This window comes from Rhinatrema bivittatum, chromosome 5 (assembly GCF_901001135.1).
Source record: "Rhinatrema bivittatum chromosome 5, aRhiBiv1.1, whole genome shotgun sequence".
NCBI classification, from domain to species: Eukaryota; Metazoa; Chordata; class Amphibia; order Gymnophiona; family Rhinatrematidae; genus Rhinatrema; species Rhinatrema bivittatum.
Genome location: NC_042619.1, coordinates 170,394,322 through 170,411,994, shown reverse-complemented (window position 1 = coordinate 170,411,994; position 17,673 = coordinate 170,394,322). Strand labels below are relative to the sequence as shown.

General features: G+C 43.3%; 1 protein-coding gene across 4 annotated transcripts in view; it reads right to left on the bottom strand.

Annotated features, from left to right (window-relative positions):
• Positions 1-17,673, bottom strand: part of PIBF1 (progesterone immunomodulatory binding factor 1) — a 391,620-nt gene that overhangs the window by 306,237 nt on the left and 67,710 nt on the right. For all 4 annotated transcript variants that reach the window (XM_029603019.1, XM_029603020.1, XM_029603018.1 and 1 more), the window contains exon 6: positions 13,499-13,632. In XM_029603019.1, the coding sequence (XP_029458879.1) occupies positions 13,499-13,632 (134 nt within the window). The remainder of the gene's footprint in view (positions 1-13,498; positions 13,633-17,673) is intronic.

Below are 17,673 nucleotides of genomic sequence, written 5' to 3'. Positions count from 1 at the left end.
TGTGAAGACCCGTAGGGCGGACAGAAGCCCGAACAGCAACACCCGGTACTGGTAGTGCTATCTTCCCCCCATGAATTGGAGATACTTCCTGTGACAAGGGAAGATCTTGATATGGGTGATTGCGTCCTTTAAGTCAAGGGAGCATAGCTAGTCCCATTTTTGTAAAAGGGGGAACAAGGTGCCCAGGAAAACCATCTAACTTTTCTTTTTTAGAAACATGTTCAAATCCCTCAGGTCTAGGATGGGACAGAGTCCTCCTGGTCTCTTTGGAATCAGGAAGTACCTGGAGTAGAATTCCCGCCCTCTTTGCCCTGGTGATACGTTTTCTGAAGGGCTTGCTTCACCTCAAGCCTCCACTGTGACCTCCGGCCCCTTCTTGGGACCTCAATCTGGTTTTGGGTTGGCTCATGAAACCACCATTCGAGCCTCTTCAATCCTGTGATCTTCGCTATCTCACATGGAAAGTGATTTTCCTTCTGGCAATCACTTCGGCTTGCAGAGTTAGTGAATTACAGGCTCTAGTTATCTATTCGCCTCACACTAAACTTCTGCAGGACCGGGAAGTACTCCGCACTCACCCTAAATTCTTGCCTAAGTTAGTTTCGGACTTTCATCTCAATCAATCCATTATACTACCTACCTTCTTTCCTAGGCCCCATTCCAATCCAAGAGAACAGGCTCTGCATACCCTTGACTGTAAACGGGCTCTAGCATTCTACCTAGACCATACAGCTGCCCACAGGGAAAGCACTCAATTGTTTGTCTCTTTCCATCCTAACAAGTTAGGACAGCCTGTGGGTAAGCAGACTCTCTCCTCCTGGTTGGCGGATTGCATATCTTTTTGCTATCAGCAAGCGAGCATTCCTTTTCAAGACCGTGTTAAAGCATACTCTGTGAGGGCCATGGTGACTTCAGTAGCACACCTATGATCGGTGACGCTTTCTGACATTTGTAGGGCTGCCACCTGGAGTTCTCTCCACACCTTTTGAAAGAGATGAAGGAGAACAGATAAGCCATTGGTACAATGGGGTGGGGGGGGGAGGGAAATCGACCGCGAATAAAAACTTACCAAAATGCCGAAAACCCTGACTGGGGACATTACAGGAAAGCACCAAAAGGGACCTGGCGATGGATCAGAGAGAAAAAAAAATCACGAGGCTCACAGTTCCACAGGAAAAAAAAAAAAAAAGAGGGACCCGTGTGCACACAAGTTCTAGAAATTTTGACGTTTTCCGTTATCAGGCTCTATCTGATGATGATATCCATGTGTGAGGACTACCACCCTGCTGGTCTTTGGAGAAAACATTTTCTCCTGAATTGAGTTGGTTTGGCTACATCAGGGAACATAGTAACTTTCATATTATGAAACAATGCACTTCTTTTCTGAAACTTCAATCTCAATAAGTAATTCCAATCAGAATCTATCACTAAGTTAACTATGAAAGTAGATGGCATAATTTTTTCATCTGATTTTTCCAATATAGTGGTCCTTTGAAGACAGTTTAGGCCTTTCACTGCCATCTAGCTTCCTGTAGGGTGGCATATAATATATCCTCAAAACAGGTAGATAATTCTCTTGAATATTAAAAACCTCTGCTAAATATTTTATCAACATATCCATGGAGGATGTGTTCCTTATGAGTAGCTTATGTTCTTATTTCCATGTTCTGGAAAATTTATAAAACTTGTAAGTTTTTCACCTAGCAACATTTTCTAATACTTCCAGCTTACTCCGAGAATATGTATGTTCTTTCACCAATGAATTATCCAAATCCTGCAGAGCAGAAACTTTCATTTTTATAATGTCCACCTTCTGCTTATCCAAAGATCGTTCCTTCTCATCACTTCATACAGCCATAGTTAAGAGTCTGAAATTTCTGGAAAACATTGAGGTATCTAAAAAGACAATGAAGCTATTGCTTCCCATGTTCTCTCTAATGCAACCACCTCTGGACAAGAAATCGAGGGTTTAAGTATATTGGCTCACCACAGATAAACTTGGAACATCTCCTCCAGATGTTGTCAACCCGAAGTAAGCAACAGGACTCCTAGGCTTCCCACCACAGTCTGATCAACACCAGCAAGCTCTTTTTCTGTGACCACTTCATCAGTTAGCCAAGTAAGCTCCGATCCTTCTCCAGCAGGAGTTATGTCATCAAGCCATGCCTGGTTATTGCCTTTCTCCAGCTGCTGACCATGTGATGTTCCAGGCTGTCAGGGAGGTTCATGTGGCTCCGATGAGAAGAAAACATTGGCGTCAAGGGAAATCAGCTCCCGGCCATCCAGAAACACACCATCAGAGCCAGGCAAGTGCATCTGTAGTTCTAGTAACTGAATAAAGAAATCCATGGGGCCAGGTTGGGACTGCCTCAAAACCACCATGGGTAAATTCTAGTCTTCTTCTTCCTCTTCCCCATAATAGTGCAAGAAAAGCAACAGAAAAACGGAGCTCAGCAATTTTCCATCATCTTGGAACTACTTCCTAGTTCTAATATTTAAAATAATGATCATTTATCTTTTATATATATAAGCCCAGCCTCTATATCGCTCTATGTACAAGAAAGAAAATTTTAAACCAGATCTTATAAACTATTGGCAGCCAGTACATACAACGTCATAATGGTCAAGCATACATCCCATGAGAAAATCCCCGGATCAGTCTTGCAGTATCATTCTTTAATACCAAGAGCCTACATAATAACCACAACAGAAGGCCAATAAGCAGAACATTGCAGAAGTACAAATACAATAGATATGTTTGGACCATAATCCTGAATGAACCTTGATCTAAAAATGGATGGAGACTATATACTTGCCTAAGCTTGAAAAATGATTCTGTATTAGATGGAAAATGTGCCCCTCCAACTAAAAGATCGGGTCAACCCTTACTTCTACAGATTTGACCTGATCTACCAATCACATTACTAATCCCAATATCGACCCCAGATGTGTTACTAACTAGAGTACAAACAATTACTCTCACCCACCATTAAGAGCTTAGTCAGACTTATTCACAATCAACTTACTCTGAAGCAGCCAGCTGGAGATAGTACACATGGCTTGTTGTAAATTCACCAATGCTGATGAACTATTCCCACTCAGCGGACAGATAATCTGAGCATCATTTTATAAATATAAGCACACAACCCCAAACAGCAAATCAGATCCCCCAGGGGTTGCATGTATATATTAAACAGAAGCAAAGAAAGATGATCCATGAGGAGACCCACTTTCTACTGCCAATGAGACAGAGACTGACCCCTATGCAGAAACTAAGACCCTCCAATCCAGCAAGAATGAAGATAACCATCTGAAAACTTAATACCCCCCCCTCCAAGAGCTGGTACAGTTCTAACAAAACACATGATCAACTAGATCAAAAGCCGCTGGCATATCCAAAAGTATCAGAAAGGCTCACTAATCCATATTCACAAGGCAAAGTAAATCATTCTGCAATGAGAGCAGCACTGTTTCCATGCTGTGATTAGCACAGGAACCTGCTTGATCAATATCCAAACTCTCATGCTCATCCTAATAGGATGCAATCTTGGAATAAACTGCTCATTCCATCAGTTTGGACAAACAGGGAATATAAACAATAGGGATTATAATGAACATACTAACATATCTAAAATTAAACTTCTTACAATGGGAGTAATAATCAAATGTTTCCTACATCTTGGAACTTGGCCTTCAGTAAGTGACCAACCACATTTTCAGGGAGTACGCTCAGTAAATAAGCAAAATCTGATATAAGAGGACGCTGGCATGAACTCATCCAAATTACTGATAGTTGGAAGACCAAGTACCGACATTACAGAACCTGAATCAGAACTTATCCTCCCACTTACTCCCTCTATCACTGGACTAGAATCCACAGCTAAATCCAGATCTGAAATCGCTTAACTTGGAAAAATACCCATACTGGAAACATTCTTTGATGGTGATAATTCTAAGCAAATAAAATCTTTGAGATAATGAAGAATATAGTAGAATAGACAAACTAGAGTAACATCACTAGAACCAGATGGTATTCACTCCAGAGTCCACAAAGAGTTCAAACACAACACTGGAAACCTGTTACTAGAAAATAATTTAGCGTTTTGCCACCCCTAAGCACTATTAATGCTGTTGCACCCCAACTCCTTTCCCAGACAAGGGACAACAGAGAAGAAGGGCAAATGCACAGCCTTTTTGGATCTGCTTTCTCTGCTCCAGGATCACCTCCTCCATTCATGTCTCTGAACGACAGAAGGAAAGGGTGCAAAATAGGGAGCAGAATAGCTTTTCTTTGCTCCTTGCTTCTACTCTGACCTCACACCTCCCTCCTAATTGTTTAAATTAATTTGCACAAATTTCTACAAACCTGATTTCACTTTGTTATTATGAGGTATTGCGTGTATATTGGGGGGGAGGGATGCTTATTTTCCGTTTTAGAATAAGGCTGTAATGTAACAAAATGTGGAAAAAGTGAAGGGGTCTGAATACTCTCTGAATGCACTTTAAACAAAATCTTCTTTGCACCAGGTTTTGAGCCATGTATTGGTCTATATAGCTTAGCCTTTCCCATGCCTTTCTAGAAACAGGTAACACTTCTGAATAGGCAATGGTCTTTGGCACATGTCCAAGCTGCTTCCCCAGAGACTGGAAATCTCTCTGTATTGCTTGAATGTTTCTAGCAAGGTCATTGGTGCCCAGATGGATAACATCATCAATTTCATAATCCTTAATTTGTTCTTTAATGGCACCGAAAATCTGGTTTGCATTTCTGCCAGCTGAGGATCCTGGAATGCATTTAATTGTACACTACCCAAAATGAATCCCTAAACTACTGCCTAAGTTAGTGCCTCTAGAGATTCTATAACAAAGTAGCCTTAGTTTTTAAAATGCATTTATAAAAAATTTAAACAAGTAGAAGAGCTAAAGTTTTTCTGAAGCACTCAATACCAGAAAAAAAGAGAAAGCGGCCAACAGTATTAGCAGCAACATTTCTTCAAGCATGCACAGATTAAGAAATTCTATTTCAAAAAGCAGACAGAGAAAAATTAAATAAAGCAAGTTTATCTTTTGGAGAGTGAGTTTAGCCCTTGTGTGGGAACACAAGACACCAAAATGTGCTCCCCAAGCTTGCCTACACCAATGTTTGGTAGAAGATGAGCCCCATTTACATAGGCTGAATGAATGACCACTAATCCAGTGTACCAATGAAGCCTTTGACACTATTTCACTTTTCCTAGCCCTGCCAAACATAATAGATGATTTGGCTTCCTAAAACTATTAATGACCTTGAAATATCAAAGAATTTTTCTGATGTCCAAACAAAGCTGTGTATATTCTTCCCCATATGTTTCCCTACAGAAGGAAGGAAGACATGCTACCCGATTAAGGTGGAACGGCAAAAACTACCTTCAGAAGAAATGAAGAAACTACATATAGTCACCATGTTCTCAAAAAAGATTAAAAAAAAAATTTCTGCCTGACAGAGCTTGCAATGCAGAACTTTGTCTAGCCGAAGAGATTGCTACCAAAATTACTATCTTGAGAGTAAACAGCTTAACTGAGATCTTCTTCACAGTCTGAAAGGAAGGACCTGTCAAAAAAAGGATGACACCAGATTCAAATTCCAGGATTGAACTGAATTTCTCACTTGAGGCCTATTATGCTTTGCTCCCCTTAGAAACCATGAAACATCTGGGTGAGAAAAAGTTCTACCCAGACCCGGCCCTCAATAGCAGGCGATGGCCAAAACTTGAACCTTTAAGGAATTAAGGGCCAAACCATTGCCAAACCTAAGAACATGCCATACTGGGTCAGACCAATCCAGGCCATAAGAACCTGGCATGTACCCAAAAACTAAGTTTATCCCATGCTACTGTTGCTAGTAATAGCAGTGGCTATTTTCTAAGTCAACTTAATTAATAGCAGGTAATGGACTTCTCCTCCAAGAACTTCTCCAATCCTTTTTTAAACCCAGCTACACTAACCACATCCCCTGGCAACAAATACCAGAGTTTAATTGTGCGTTGAGTGAAAGAACTTTCTTCGATTAGTTTTAAATGTGCCACATGCTAACTTCATGGAGTGCCCCCTAGTCCTTCTATTATCCGAAAGAGTAAACAACAGATTCACATTTACCCGTTCTAGAACTCTCATGATTCTAAACAACTATCATTTACCCCCTCAGCCGTCTCTTCTCCAAGCTGAAGAGTCCTAACCTTTTTAGTCTTTCCTCATAGGGGAACTGTTCCATCCCTTTTAGCATTTAGGTCGCCCTTCTCTGTACCTTCTCCATCGCAACTATATCTTTTTTTGAGATGCAGCGACCAGAATTGTTCACAGTATTCAAGGTGCAGTCTCACCATGCAGCGATACAGAGGCATGATGACATTTTCCATTTTATTCACCATTCCCTTTCTAATAATTCCCAACATTCTGTTTGCTTTTTTGATTGCCACAGCACACTAAATTTGTTATCCACTATGACGCCTAGATCTCTTTCTTGGGTGGTAGCTCCTAATATTTATTTAGATCTATATTCCGCTTTTTGCACTTTTTTCAGTGCTTCAAAGTGGATTACATTCAGGTACTGTAGGAATTTCCCTATGCCCAGAGGGCTTACAATCTAAGTTTGTACCTGAGGCAATGGAGGGTAAACTGACTTGCCCAAGGTCACAAGGAGAGACAGCAGGACTTGAACCCTGGTCTCCTGGTTCATAGCCCATTGCTGTAATATGGAACCTAACATTGTGTAATTATAGCATGGGTTATTTTTCCCTATAGGCATCACCTTGCACTTATCCACATTAAATTTCATCTGCCATTTGGATACCCAATTTTTCAGTCTGACAAGGTCTTCCTGCAATTTATCACAATCCGCTTGTGATTTAACTACTCTGAATAATTTTGTATCACTGTAAATTTGATTACCTCACTCGTCATATTCCTTTCCAGATCATTTATAAGTATATTGAAAAGGACAGGTCCAAGTACAGATCCCTGAGGCACTCCACTGCCGCCTCCCCTCACTGAGAAAATTGTCCATTTAATCCTACATTCTGTTTGTCTTTTAGCCAGTTTGTAATCCATGACTTTTTACTTTTCCTAGAAGCCTCTCATGAGGAACTTTGTCAAATGTCTTCTGAAAATCCAAATACACTAAATCTACCGGTTCACCTTTATCTACATGTTTATTAACCCCTTCAAAACGGTGAAGCATGTTTGTGAGGCAAGACTCGCCTTGGGTAAAGCCATGCTGACTTTGTTCCATTAAACCATGTTTTCCTATATGTTCTGTGATTTTGATATTTAGAACACTTTCCACTATTTTTCCTGGCACTGAAGTTAGGCTAACTGGTCTGTAGTTTCCCAGATCACCCCTGGAGCCATTTTTAAATATTGGGATTACATTAGCCACCTCCAGTCTTCAGGTACAATGGATGATTTTAATGATAGGTTACAAATTTTTACTAAAAGATGTGAATTTTCATTTTTTTAGTTCCTTCAGAACCAAGGGGTGTATACCATCCATTCCAAGTGCCATTTCTCAAAAATCTGCCAGATCTCAAAGTATGCCAAGGAAGTAGAAGTCTTTCTAGCCCGCAAAAGCATATTCACCATATCACTGAAATACTATTTCCTACTCAACTGAGACCTTTCAAGAGCCAGGCCATAAAATAAAATCGATCCAATTTCTTGGGCTCCACTGGCCCCTGATAAAAGTGGAACTCTGTTCTGAGATAACCTCATGGCATCTCTGTGCAGCAGACTGACTACATTTTCATACCACAGGTGTCTCAGCCTATTAGGGCCATGTCCTTGATGCTTTGAGATCCTCTGCAGAGCTCTGCCTACCAGTGGCCCTGGGAGAAACACAAAGTAGGCCTTCTACAGGCCATTCCTGAATCAATGGATCCAACCCAGACAATCCTACTTCACTACTTCTGATAAAGAATTTTTCTATCTTTGTGTTTTTGCTAATCATCAGGTGTATTACCAGTCTCCCCCAAAAATCCACAATATGAAGAAAAGATTTATGCAATAACTCCCATTCTCCAGGATCTAATGGGTTACAACTTAGAAAATCCACTTGAATATTCTCTACCCCAACTATGTGAAGCCAAAATGGCCCTTATGTATTTCTCTGCACGAGGTAAGAGCAGAACCACTTCTGCGGACACTTGAGAACTTTTCATCCCTCTCTGGTGGTTCACAAGTCTCACTGCTGTTAGGTTGTCAACAGCATTCTGATTGCTTGACCTTGGATAATTGGCGCAAACTGGATAAGAGCTAGATGTATTGCTCTGGTCTCTAGATGGTTGACAGACTATCTGGCCTCTTCTACAGACCAAATCCCCTGCTTCACCAGACCTTGATAAAGTGCTCCCCAACCAAAAAGGCTGACATACATTGTCACTGTGATCCAAGAGGAGGACTCTAGATCAACCCCTTTCTCCATATTGTCGGTCACTAATAACTAAACAATCTCGTCTGCTCTGGAACGAGTCTTATTGCATAATTTTGTTATCCAGTTGGGACCTTCGAACTCAAGGCTTTCTGAAAAGGCCTCATATTCACGCTAGTCCAAGGAATCATATCCAAGGCTGCTGCCATGGAACCCAACACTTGAAGATAACCACACCGAAGGTCTCCTCATGATGAACAACAATTGCACCTGATCTTGCAGCTCCTGAATCTTCTGCAACATTAACTGGACATTACTTTGCTGTGTGTCAACATATTCTGGGGTCTAAGAAGACTGTAACTTGCTCTTTGTGAAGTTCATCACCCAACCAAGGTCCTGAAGTAACTAGACTACTCTGAAGGTAGTTGCTTCATTCTCCTGAGGCAACTTTTCTCTGATTAACCAGTCAACCACATAAGGATGCATCAAAATTCTCTATGTTGTGCTGTCACCACCATTACCATGATCTTGGAAAAGGTTCTTGGAGCAGTGCTCAAGCCAAAGGGAAGAGCCCAAAATTGAAAATGACCTTCCATCACCACAAAAAAATATTTTTGATGATTCTCTTTGATAAGAAAGTGCAGATACTCTTCCATCAAATTAAGCAGTGTAAGGAATTCTTGTCTCACTGCCACTAAAACGGACTGTAAAGTCTCCATTCAACAGTGGGGAACCTTTAGAGCTTTGTTAACTTGTTTCAAGTCTAAGATGGAACAAAAAGAACCTTCCTTCGTAGGGACCACAAAGTAAAAAAATCTCACCTGACCCCACTGTGTAATCAGGACCAGGGTCAAATGAGGTATTAGTAAACTGAACATTGATCTTACTGTCTCCAAACTTCTACATGAATTAGACAAGGGGAAACCATATCCATCTCGAATGACTCCAACACCCACAGGTCTAAAGTGATTTAGGCCCTTCTCCAGGAAAAATCTGCCAAACATCTTATCTGGAGTACTGTAGGCTGGACTCCAAGACCTTCATTGGGAGCTTTAGGAAAGTCCTGCACCTCCAAAATCCATTTCCTTAGCACCTCTGCTGGAGTTCTGAAAGAACTGGAATCTACCAAAAGGTCTAGTCTTTTGACTTGCAGAAAACTTTCCTGATATACTTCTCTTTAAGTCTCTAAAGCGATTCCTGGACTGGAATTGGTGTGCAGGTTCTTTGGGCTTACCCTCAGAAATCTGGGAACCTCAGACTCTCCCCAAGCCTTTGCCAAATTTTCCAGATCCTCTCCAAAGAGCAACCTCTCCTTAAAGGGTAGCTTGATGAAATTACTTTTAGAAATTGAATCTGCTGACCAGTTGCACAGCCACAGTAAATGCCTGGCCAAGACAATCAACACCATATTTCTGGCCGAAGTGCAAACTAAATCAAAGAATGCATTCACCAAGAAGGCTGAATCTTGTTCCCACTGAGTTGCTTCATCTAGAGAGGAGCTACTGCCTGCCAATAAATGTTTCTAAAAGTGCTGAGACAAGTGCTGCAGCCATGGGTAAGCCTGGATGTGTGTGTGTGTGTGTGTGGGGGTGAGAATGGAAGCCTGGCCGTGTACATGTGAGAGAGAATGGGAGTCGATGTGGGTAAGAATGGGAGCCTGAGTGTGTGTGTGTGTATAAGAATAGGATCCTGGGTGTGCATGTGTATAAGAATGGGAGCTTGGGGGGGAGGGTGAGAGAGTCAGAACTTGTTTGTGTGTATGGAAGAACATGTTAGTGAGAGCTTGTGCATGTTGGGGGGAGGGAAAGAGCACGTGAGAGAGAGAGATTGTGTTTGCGAGGGAGTTTGTGACAGAAAACATAAGCCGTGTAAGGGAAGAAGAGAAGACGACAGCAGGAGAAGAGAGGCCCTGAAAAGGAATTAGGAAATGACAGACAAGGGAGAAGTGGGAAAAAAAAAAAAAAAAAAAGACTGGGACGTATTGATTAGAAAAATGCAAAGATCAAACAAAGGTAAAAAAAATATATATTTTTAGCAATTTGAATGTGCCATCTTCGAGAATGTGCATTTCTTATATTTTTGTATTTTGCTTTTTCTTCAGAATTCCACTGCTCAGAGTCTAGTTTCTCAGGCTATTTAGGTTTTGTCCGCATGTTTCTGTTCCTAATTTGTAGTCTGTTTCTGTTTTGCCTATGTATGACTGAAATGCAGTATTTCTGCTAGCACATAGTTTCTCTCTAGCAGTCCAGCTTGTTCTGTTACTCCAGTAGGTGATGTTCTAGGGCCTGGTGTAGTATTTGCATTGCTGCTTTTTCATAAGGTTGCTATTTGAGTCCTGAGAGTCAGTGCTGTGACTGTACGGTATGGCAAGGTTCTAGACATCTCTCTCTGCAGGAGTTTGTGTTACTTCTCAAAATAGCAGTGGAGAGAATTTTTTACTGAGGTTAACACCAGAATTAGATTTTTTTTTTCATGTTGGCTGTAATGTGAATTGGCCTAGCTCTGTACCTGTTCTGATGATTAATGCTATTTTATTGTAGTTATGATTTCCAGTTTTCTGCAAAGCGAATTCATGAAACAAAAATCAAAAAATACATTTTTGTTTTACTACATGATTGATTACATGTTTATTTTCTTTGCTTTTTACAAGACATACCTGTGCATTTATAAACTGCACTAAATATAAAATAAATTTAATACAGATTAATAAAGAATTTTTAATTCTGGTAAGTGCTTGAAATAATTGAGGTAAAATGTTTTAAAGTTTCACACACGATGCATAATAGCTGTTGCAAACTACTTAGAAAGCCACTGTAGGGTTCAGTATATATTATTTATCAATAAGAATACAACTAGTAGGTCTCAGTCCAGCATGCCTACAGCCCACCCATGTTAAATTTGTGTCCTCCCAAAAACACAGTTTGGTCGATGCCACTGGCTGAGACAAATGCAATACTGATCTTGCGATGCTAGAACTACAGACTGCCACATGAAGCACCATACTAGCAGCTTCAAAGGCTTGCTTAAGCACCACAACAATTTTCCTGTCCTACACACCCTTAAGAGCTGCACATCCCTCCTCTGGAATTGTGGTTCTCTTAGTGATACCACAAAGTATAGTATCTACTTTAGAGAACCTCAGCTCCTTTTTCGCTTGTGATAGTTGGAGTAGACATCATTGCCAGGGTTCTCCTGACCTTAAAATTTGCTTCAAGAGAGTGTCCTACTCCAAATCAATCAAATCCTGAACAGACCTGTGTGAAGAGAAGTACTTCAAAGGCTTCCAAATACTTAAATGGGGTCCTCTGTAAAACTGAGACCCTCCTCAGAAATGTTCAACACCCATAGGGATTGTGTAATTAAGATCGGAATTCATCCATATGAAACATTCTAACCACTGAACTATCCTTCTCCTCAGAAGGATATTCTCCCTCCTCCAATTCCTCTTCACTGCCACTCTCCTTTAAATCCCTAACGTCTACAAGAGAGCCATCAGAGTTGAAGAACTTCCCATCCCCCAAGTCCTCTTCTTCCTCCCTCCTTGCTCCTTTACATCCCAGGCCCAGTCCCTTGGGAAACAAGCATCACAGAAGGTGGCCCTGGGGCAGAACGCTGCCCCATAAACACGATGCATATATTTTGGTTGAAATTGATGTCCAAACAAGAGGAGGAACCAAATCTGAAAATGTGAATGCTGTGCCTTTAAATGCTGCAGAAACACAGCCCTGACGGTATTAGTTGGCACTAACAATGGAGGCTCCAGATCAGCAACCACTCGCCACAAATCCAAAATGGTTATCTTTCCCGCTGCAGCAGCTAACCAGCTGGCAGGAGTAGACAGCCTCTGATCCACTGATGTGGTCATCCCCAGGGCAGCCAGCACATTGCACTGTCCAACTCCCTTTCTTTGTCCATACATGCAGCTGAGAGTACCTCCTTCCCCCAACTGATGGAATGAGCCACAAGCCAAGCAGAGCTTGGACTTCTTCATGTGCTCAATGAAAGCTGCTATAGCTCTCCCTTTCTTCTGCCAAATTGAAAACTGTGGGGCGCCAGAGGAAAAAAGCCTCTAAAAATCAATGCAATTCTCATTTGTTGACCAAGCAAAGACTTTTTTTTCCTTAAACTTTAGGTGGCCAAAAATCGACAAACACAGGCTCAGGCAGAAGGACCAACAAAGAGAATTAAAATAACTGCAAAGTCTTTCTGATATTTTTTTTTAATAAGAGAAGATCGTAGAGGATGGCAGGACGACAAAGGGGTAGGGAAAAAGGGAAGCAACCACAAACCAAGTCTTAAGTCCAAATCCAAAAAACTGAAAGCACTTTGGTCTAGGGCTGTGCTCAAACCAAGGGAATATGAAACTTTTACCTCAGGAACCACCCTCCAAACCTTTCAGGTTTGGAGGGTGGTTCCTGAGGTAAACCCAGCCTAAACAAGGGCTCCATTCACAACATGGGATGTACTCCTACCATCTGCTGGAGACAGAGAAAACTGACAGGCTGAGGTCAGCACGGGAGCCTATATGGGTGACACCAGCAAGCCTTTTAGCTTCTATCTCCATCTGCTAGTAGGTGAACATAACCTACACGTATGGACTGGTCTGGCAGGATGAAGAGAAATATAAAATGCTTAGGCTGGGGTCTGTCCACTATGATCAGCAGGATATGCATATGCATGCATACCCACTGTGATGTGTGGCTCTGGCTGCCACAGCATCTGCGCTGGCCAGATGTGACAAGGTAGAAAGGGGGATAGAGTGTGCCACCAGAGAGAGACGAAAGGACGATCGACATGAAAGATAGGATGCTGGCGCACAAGCCCTGTAAATCTTGCAGGACTCGCAGGTGGCAGAGAAGGCCAGAGAGTTTAAGGGGAAAGGGGAAGAATAATCAGGTGGTGGGGGGAGAGCAATGAGAGTTATGGCATGGTGTTGGGTCAGGACGGGGGAAGGGCAAGGCAGGAGAGTGCTATGTCTGGGCTGCACAGGGGAGGAAACAGTCCTGTGAATCTTGAAAGAGTGACAGCTAGTAATATTAATACAATGATCTGAAATGTTATCTAATGTTAAGCATGTTTTAGAGAGCATACACTTACATTTTCACTTTATCATAGTTCTCCTGCTTGTAGTCACCTCGCTGGATCAACTGTTTTGTGTCTGCTAGTTCCAGTGCCAAACGTTGACACCTAACCTCAAGCTCTGAACGACTTTTTCTTTCCTCTTCATAACTCTAGAAAGGAAAAGTATATACCTCAGAGTTTATCATACTTACATAACCAATGTACTTGAGTTTTCTGGATGAGAGTACTATGATTAATACTAACATGCTTAAACAAACTTGAAATGATACTTTAGAGGCTTCAATAACATATTGGAACAACCAAAAGAAATTATACATACATTTTTTGGTTGGTTCAATATTAAGCGTCACAAACTCCAAAGTAGCCTGTATTTCCCAGGACCTATAAGGCAACAAATATTGATATTCATACATTGAAGGTATTCCAAATAAATACTTTAGTACAGAAACTGATATAGCAAATGTTGCTTACCTGATGTAACAGGTGTTCTCACGGGACAGCAGGATGTTAGTCCTCACAAATGGGTGACATCGAGGATGGAGCGCACCACGGAAAACTTCTGTCAAAGTTTAACAGAACTTTGACTGGCCCCTACTGGGCATGCCCAGCAAGGCACTGACCCTGCAGCCAGCAGGGGTCTCCCTTCAGTCTGATTTTCAAAGCTACAGGCAGTGCCTAAAAAAGTAAAAACTAAAACGAACCCAACACCGCGGGGTGGCGGGCGGGTTTCGTGAGGACTAACATCCTGCTGTCCCGTGAGAACACCTGTTACATCAGGTAAGCAACATTTGCTTTCTCACAGGACAAGCAGGATGGTAGTCCTCACAAATGGGTGAGTACCGAGCTGAGGATGTCCTGACCTGCACCAAATGTACCCAACGATGTGCAACAGGCACAACAACTGGGGTGGAATTTGGTAAAGGGCATCCGCACCCTACCGGGAAGGTGGAAGGGTGTTGGTACTTCAAGTTGGAAAAAGGTTACGCAAGACAGATTGGCCGAAGATGGAGTCCTGTCTTCCAGCTTTGTCCAAACAATAGTGGGCTGCAAAGGTATGGAGAGAACTCCAGGTTGCAGCTTTACAGATGTCAGGAAGCGGCACCGATCGAAGGTGTGCCACTGAAGTCGCCATGGCCCTCACAGAGTGTGCTTTTACACGGTCTTGAAAGGGAATGCCAGCTTGCTGATAGCAAAAAGAAATGCAGTCCGCCAACCAGGAGGAAAGAGCCTGCTTACCCACAGGTTGTCCTAACTTATTAGGATGGAAGGAGACAAACAATTGAGTGCCCTTCCTGTGAGCAACTGTACGGTCTAGATAAAAAGCTAGAGCCCGTTTGCAGTCTAGGGTATGCAGAGTCTGTTCCCCAGAGTTGGAGTGGGGCCTGGGAAAAAAGATAGGTAGTATTATGGATTGATTGATATGAAACTCAGAAACTACCTTAGGTAAAAATTTAGGGTGAGTGCGGAGTACCGCCCTGTCTTGCAGGAGTTTAGTGTAAGGCGGATAGGTGACTAAGGCCTGTAACTCACTAACCCTGCGAGCTGAAGTGATAGCCAACAGGAATAATACTTTCCATGTGAGATACTTTAATTCACAGGAGTACAGAGGTTCGAAAGGCGGTTTCATTAGACGACCAAGAACCAGATTAAGGTCCCAAGATGGGGCCGGAGGACGTAAGGGTGGCTTCAGATGGAGCAAGCCTTTAAGAAAGCGTGTTACCAGGGGTTGTACTGAAATAGGGGCACCCTCTATACCCTTATGGAAAGCGGCTACCGCACTGACATGCATCCTAATGGAAGAGGTTTTAAGACCTGATTCCGATAGATGCCATAAATAGTCCAAGAACTTAGAGATTGGACAGGAAAGGGGATCAAGGGACTGAGAAGTGCACCATGATGTGTACCTTTTCCATTTATATGAATAGGATCTTCTGGTGGAGGGCTTTCGTGAAGCTATCAGGACACGAGAAACCGAATCTGAAAGGTTGAAAGGCTGAAGGACTAACCTTTCAACATCCATGCCGTCAGGGACAAGGCTTGGAGGTTGGGATGGAGGAGGCATCCGTCGTTTTGAGTGAGTAGATGCGGATCCGTTCCCAGAGGGATGTGCCTGCGGATGGAGAGATCCTGGAGTATGGGAAACCACACCTGGCGTGGCCAGTGGGGTGCTATCAGGATCATGGTTCCTCCGTCCTGGCGAAGCTTCACGAGAATCCTTGACAGAAGAGGAAGTGGAGGGAATGCATAGAGCAGACCTGTCGTCCACTTGAGAGAGAAGGCATCCCTCGGCCGAGAGTGCTGGCTCCGAATGAGAGAGCAGTAATCGTCCACTTTGTGGTTCTAAGGGGACGCAAAGAGGTCTATGCGGGGAGAACCCCACTTGTGAAACAGAGAGGTCACTACCAGAGGATCGAGTGACCACTCGTGTGGTTGGAAGACACGGCTCAGCTGGTCTGCCAATACATTGTCTACTCCCAGCAGGTAAGTGGCCCTGAGGTACATGGAGTGGGAGAGGGCTTCTGCCCAAATCTGCGCAGCTTCCTGACACAGAAGGAAGGAACCTGTGCCTCCCTGCTTGTTTATGTACCACATGGCCACTTGGTTGTCCGTCTGGATTAAGATTATTTGATTCGATAGATGATCTTTGAAAGTTCTGAGCGCGTAGCGGATTGCTCGAAGTTCCAAGAAATTTATCTGGTGTTCGGCTTCTTCTGGTGACCATAACCCTTGGGTTTGGAAATCGTCCACATGGGCCCCCCAACCGATGTGGGAAGCATCGGTGGTTAGGATTACTTGTGGATCTGGTAGGAGAAAAGGTAAGCCCTGAAGGAGGTTGACCTGAGTCGTCCACCAGGTTAAAGACAGGCGTAGCGCTTGTGGAACTGTGACTATGGAGGACAGAGGCTGAAAAGCTTGAATCCATTGGTGTCGCAGAGTCCATTGTGTTACTCTCATGGCTAGTCGGGTCATGGGAGTGACTTGAACCGAGGATGCCATGTGTCCTAGGAGAATAAGGAATTGGCGAGCCGTGGCAGTGTGTTGAGACTGGAGCTGGCGAGCTAGGGACATGAGAGTTTGGACTCGTTGAAGTGGAAGGTAGGCCTTTGCCTGTAAGGTGTCCAAGTCTGCCCCAATGAAGGATAAGGTTTGAGATGGGACTAAGCAAGATTTCTCGTAATTGACAAGAAACCCTAAGGAAAGGAGTGTGTGAATTGTCAATTTTAGGGAGGATTGAGCAATCTGAGGGGTAGAGGCCCTGATTAGCCAATCGTCCAGGTAGGGGTAGACGTGGACACCTTCCTTCCTGAGGAATGCTGCTACCACTACGAGACATTTGGTAAAGACTTGTGGAGCAGATGCCAGACCGAAAGGTAGTACCCGGTATTGATAATGGTCGCGGCCTACCAGAAAACGCAGATACTTGCGATGGGATGGTGTTATTGCAATGTGGGTATAAGCGTCCTTGAGGTCGAGAGAGCACAGCCAATCCCCCTTTTGCAGCAGAGGGAGCAGCGCGCCCAGGGTTACCATCTTGAACTTTTCTTTTTGAAGGTACTTGTTGAGGGCCCGAAGGTCCAGAATAGGACGTAGCCCCCCTGATTTCTTTGGTATTAGGAAGTATCTGGAATAGAATCCTTTCCCTTGTTGACAGGGAGGGACGGGTTCTATAGCATTTGATTGTAGAAGAAGGGATACTTCTTGTTGTAATTGAGTCAAATGGCTGGTTAGACTCTATGCCTGAAGGGGTGGGGAGTCTGGCGGGAGAGTTATGAAGTTGAGGTGGTAACCCTGTGCGATAATTGCTAGCACCCACTGATCTGAGGTGATCTGTTTCCAACGGTGTAAGAAGTGGTACAGTCGACCCCCGACAGGGATGTGTGGAAAAGGGATCTGGCATGTGCTCAGTACAGGGAAGTCAAAGGCCCGCCGCAGGCCCAGGAGGTGGGGCTACAGTAGGTCTTTGCTTTCTTGGCTGGCGAGGCTGAGGCCTGTTGGAGGACCGTGCAGGACGAGCCCTAGCTGATGGAGGATAGTAGCGACGTGGTCGAAAGAACGACTTCTTAGAGTCCTTCTTTGGTGGTTGCTTGGAGGGCACCTCAGGTGGGACAGATGAGAGTTGTTTCAACGTCTCATGGTGATCTTTTAACTCTGCCACAATCTGCTGAATTTGCTCTCCAAACAAATTGTCG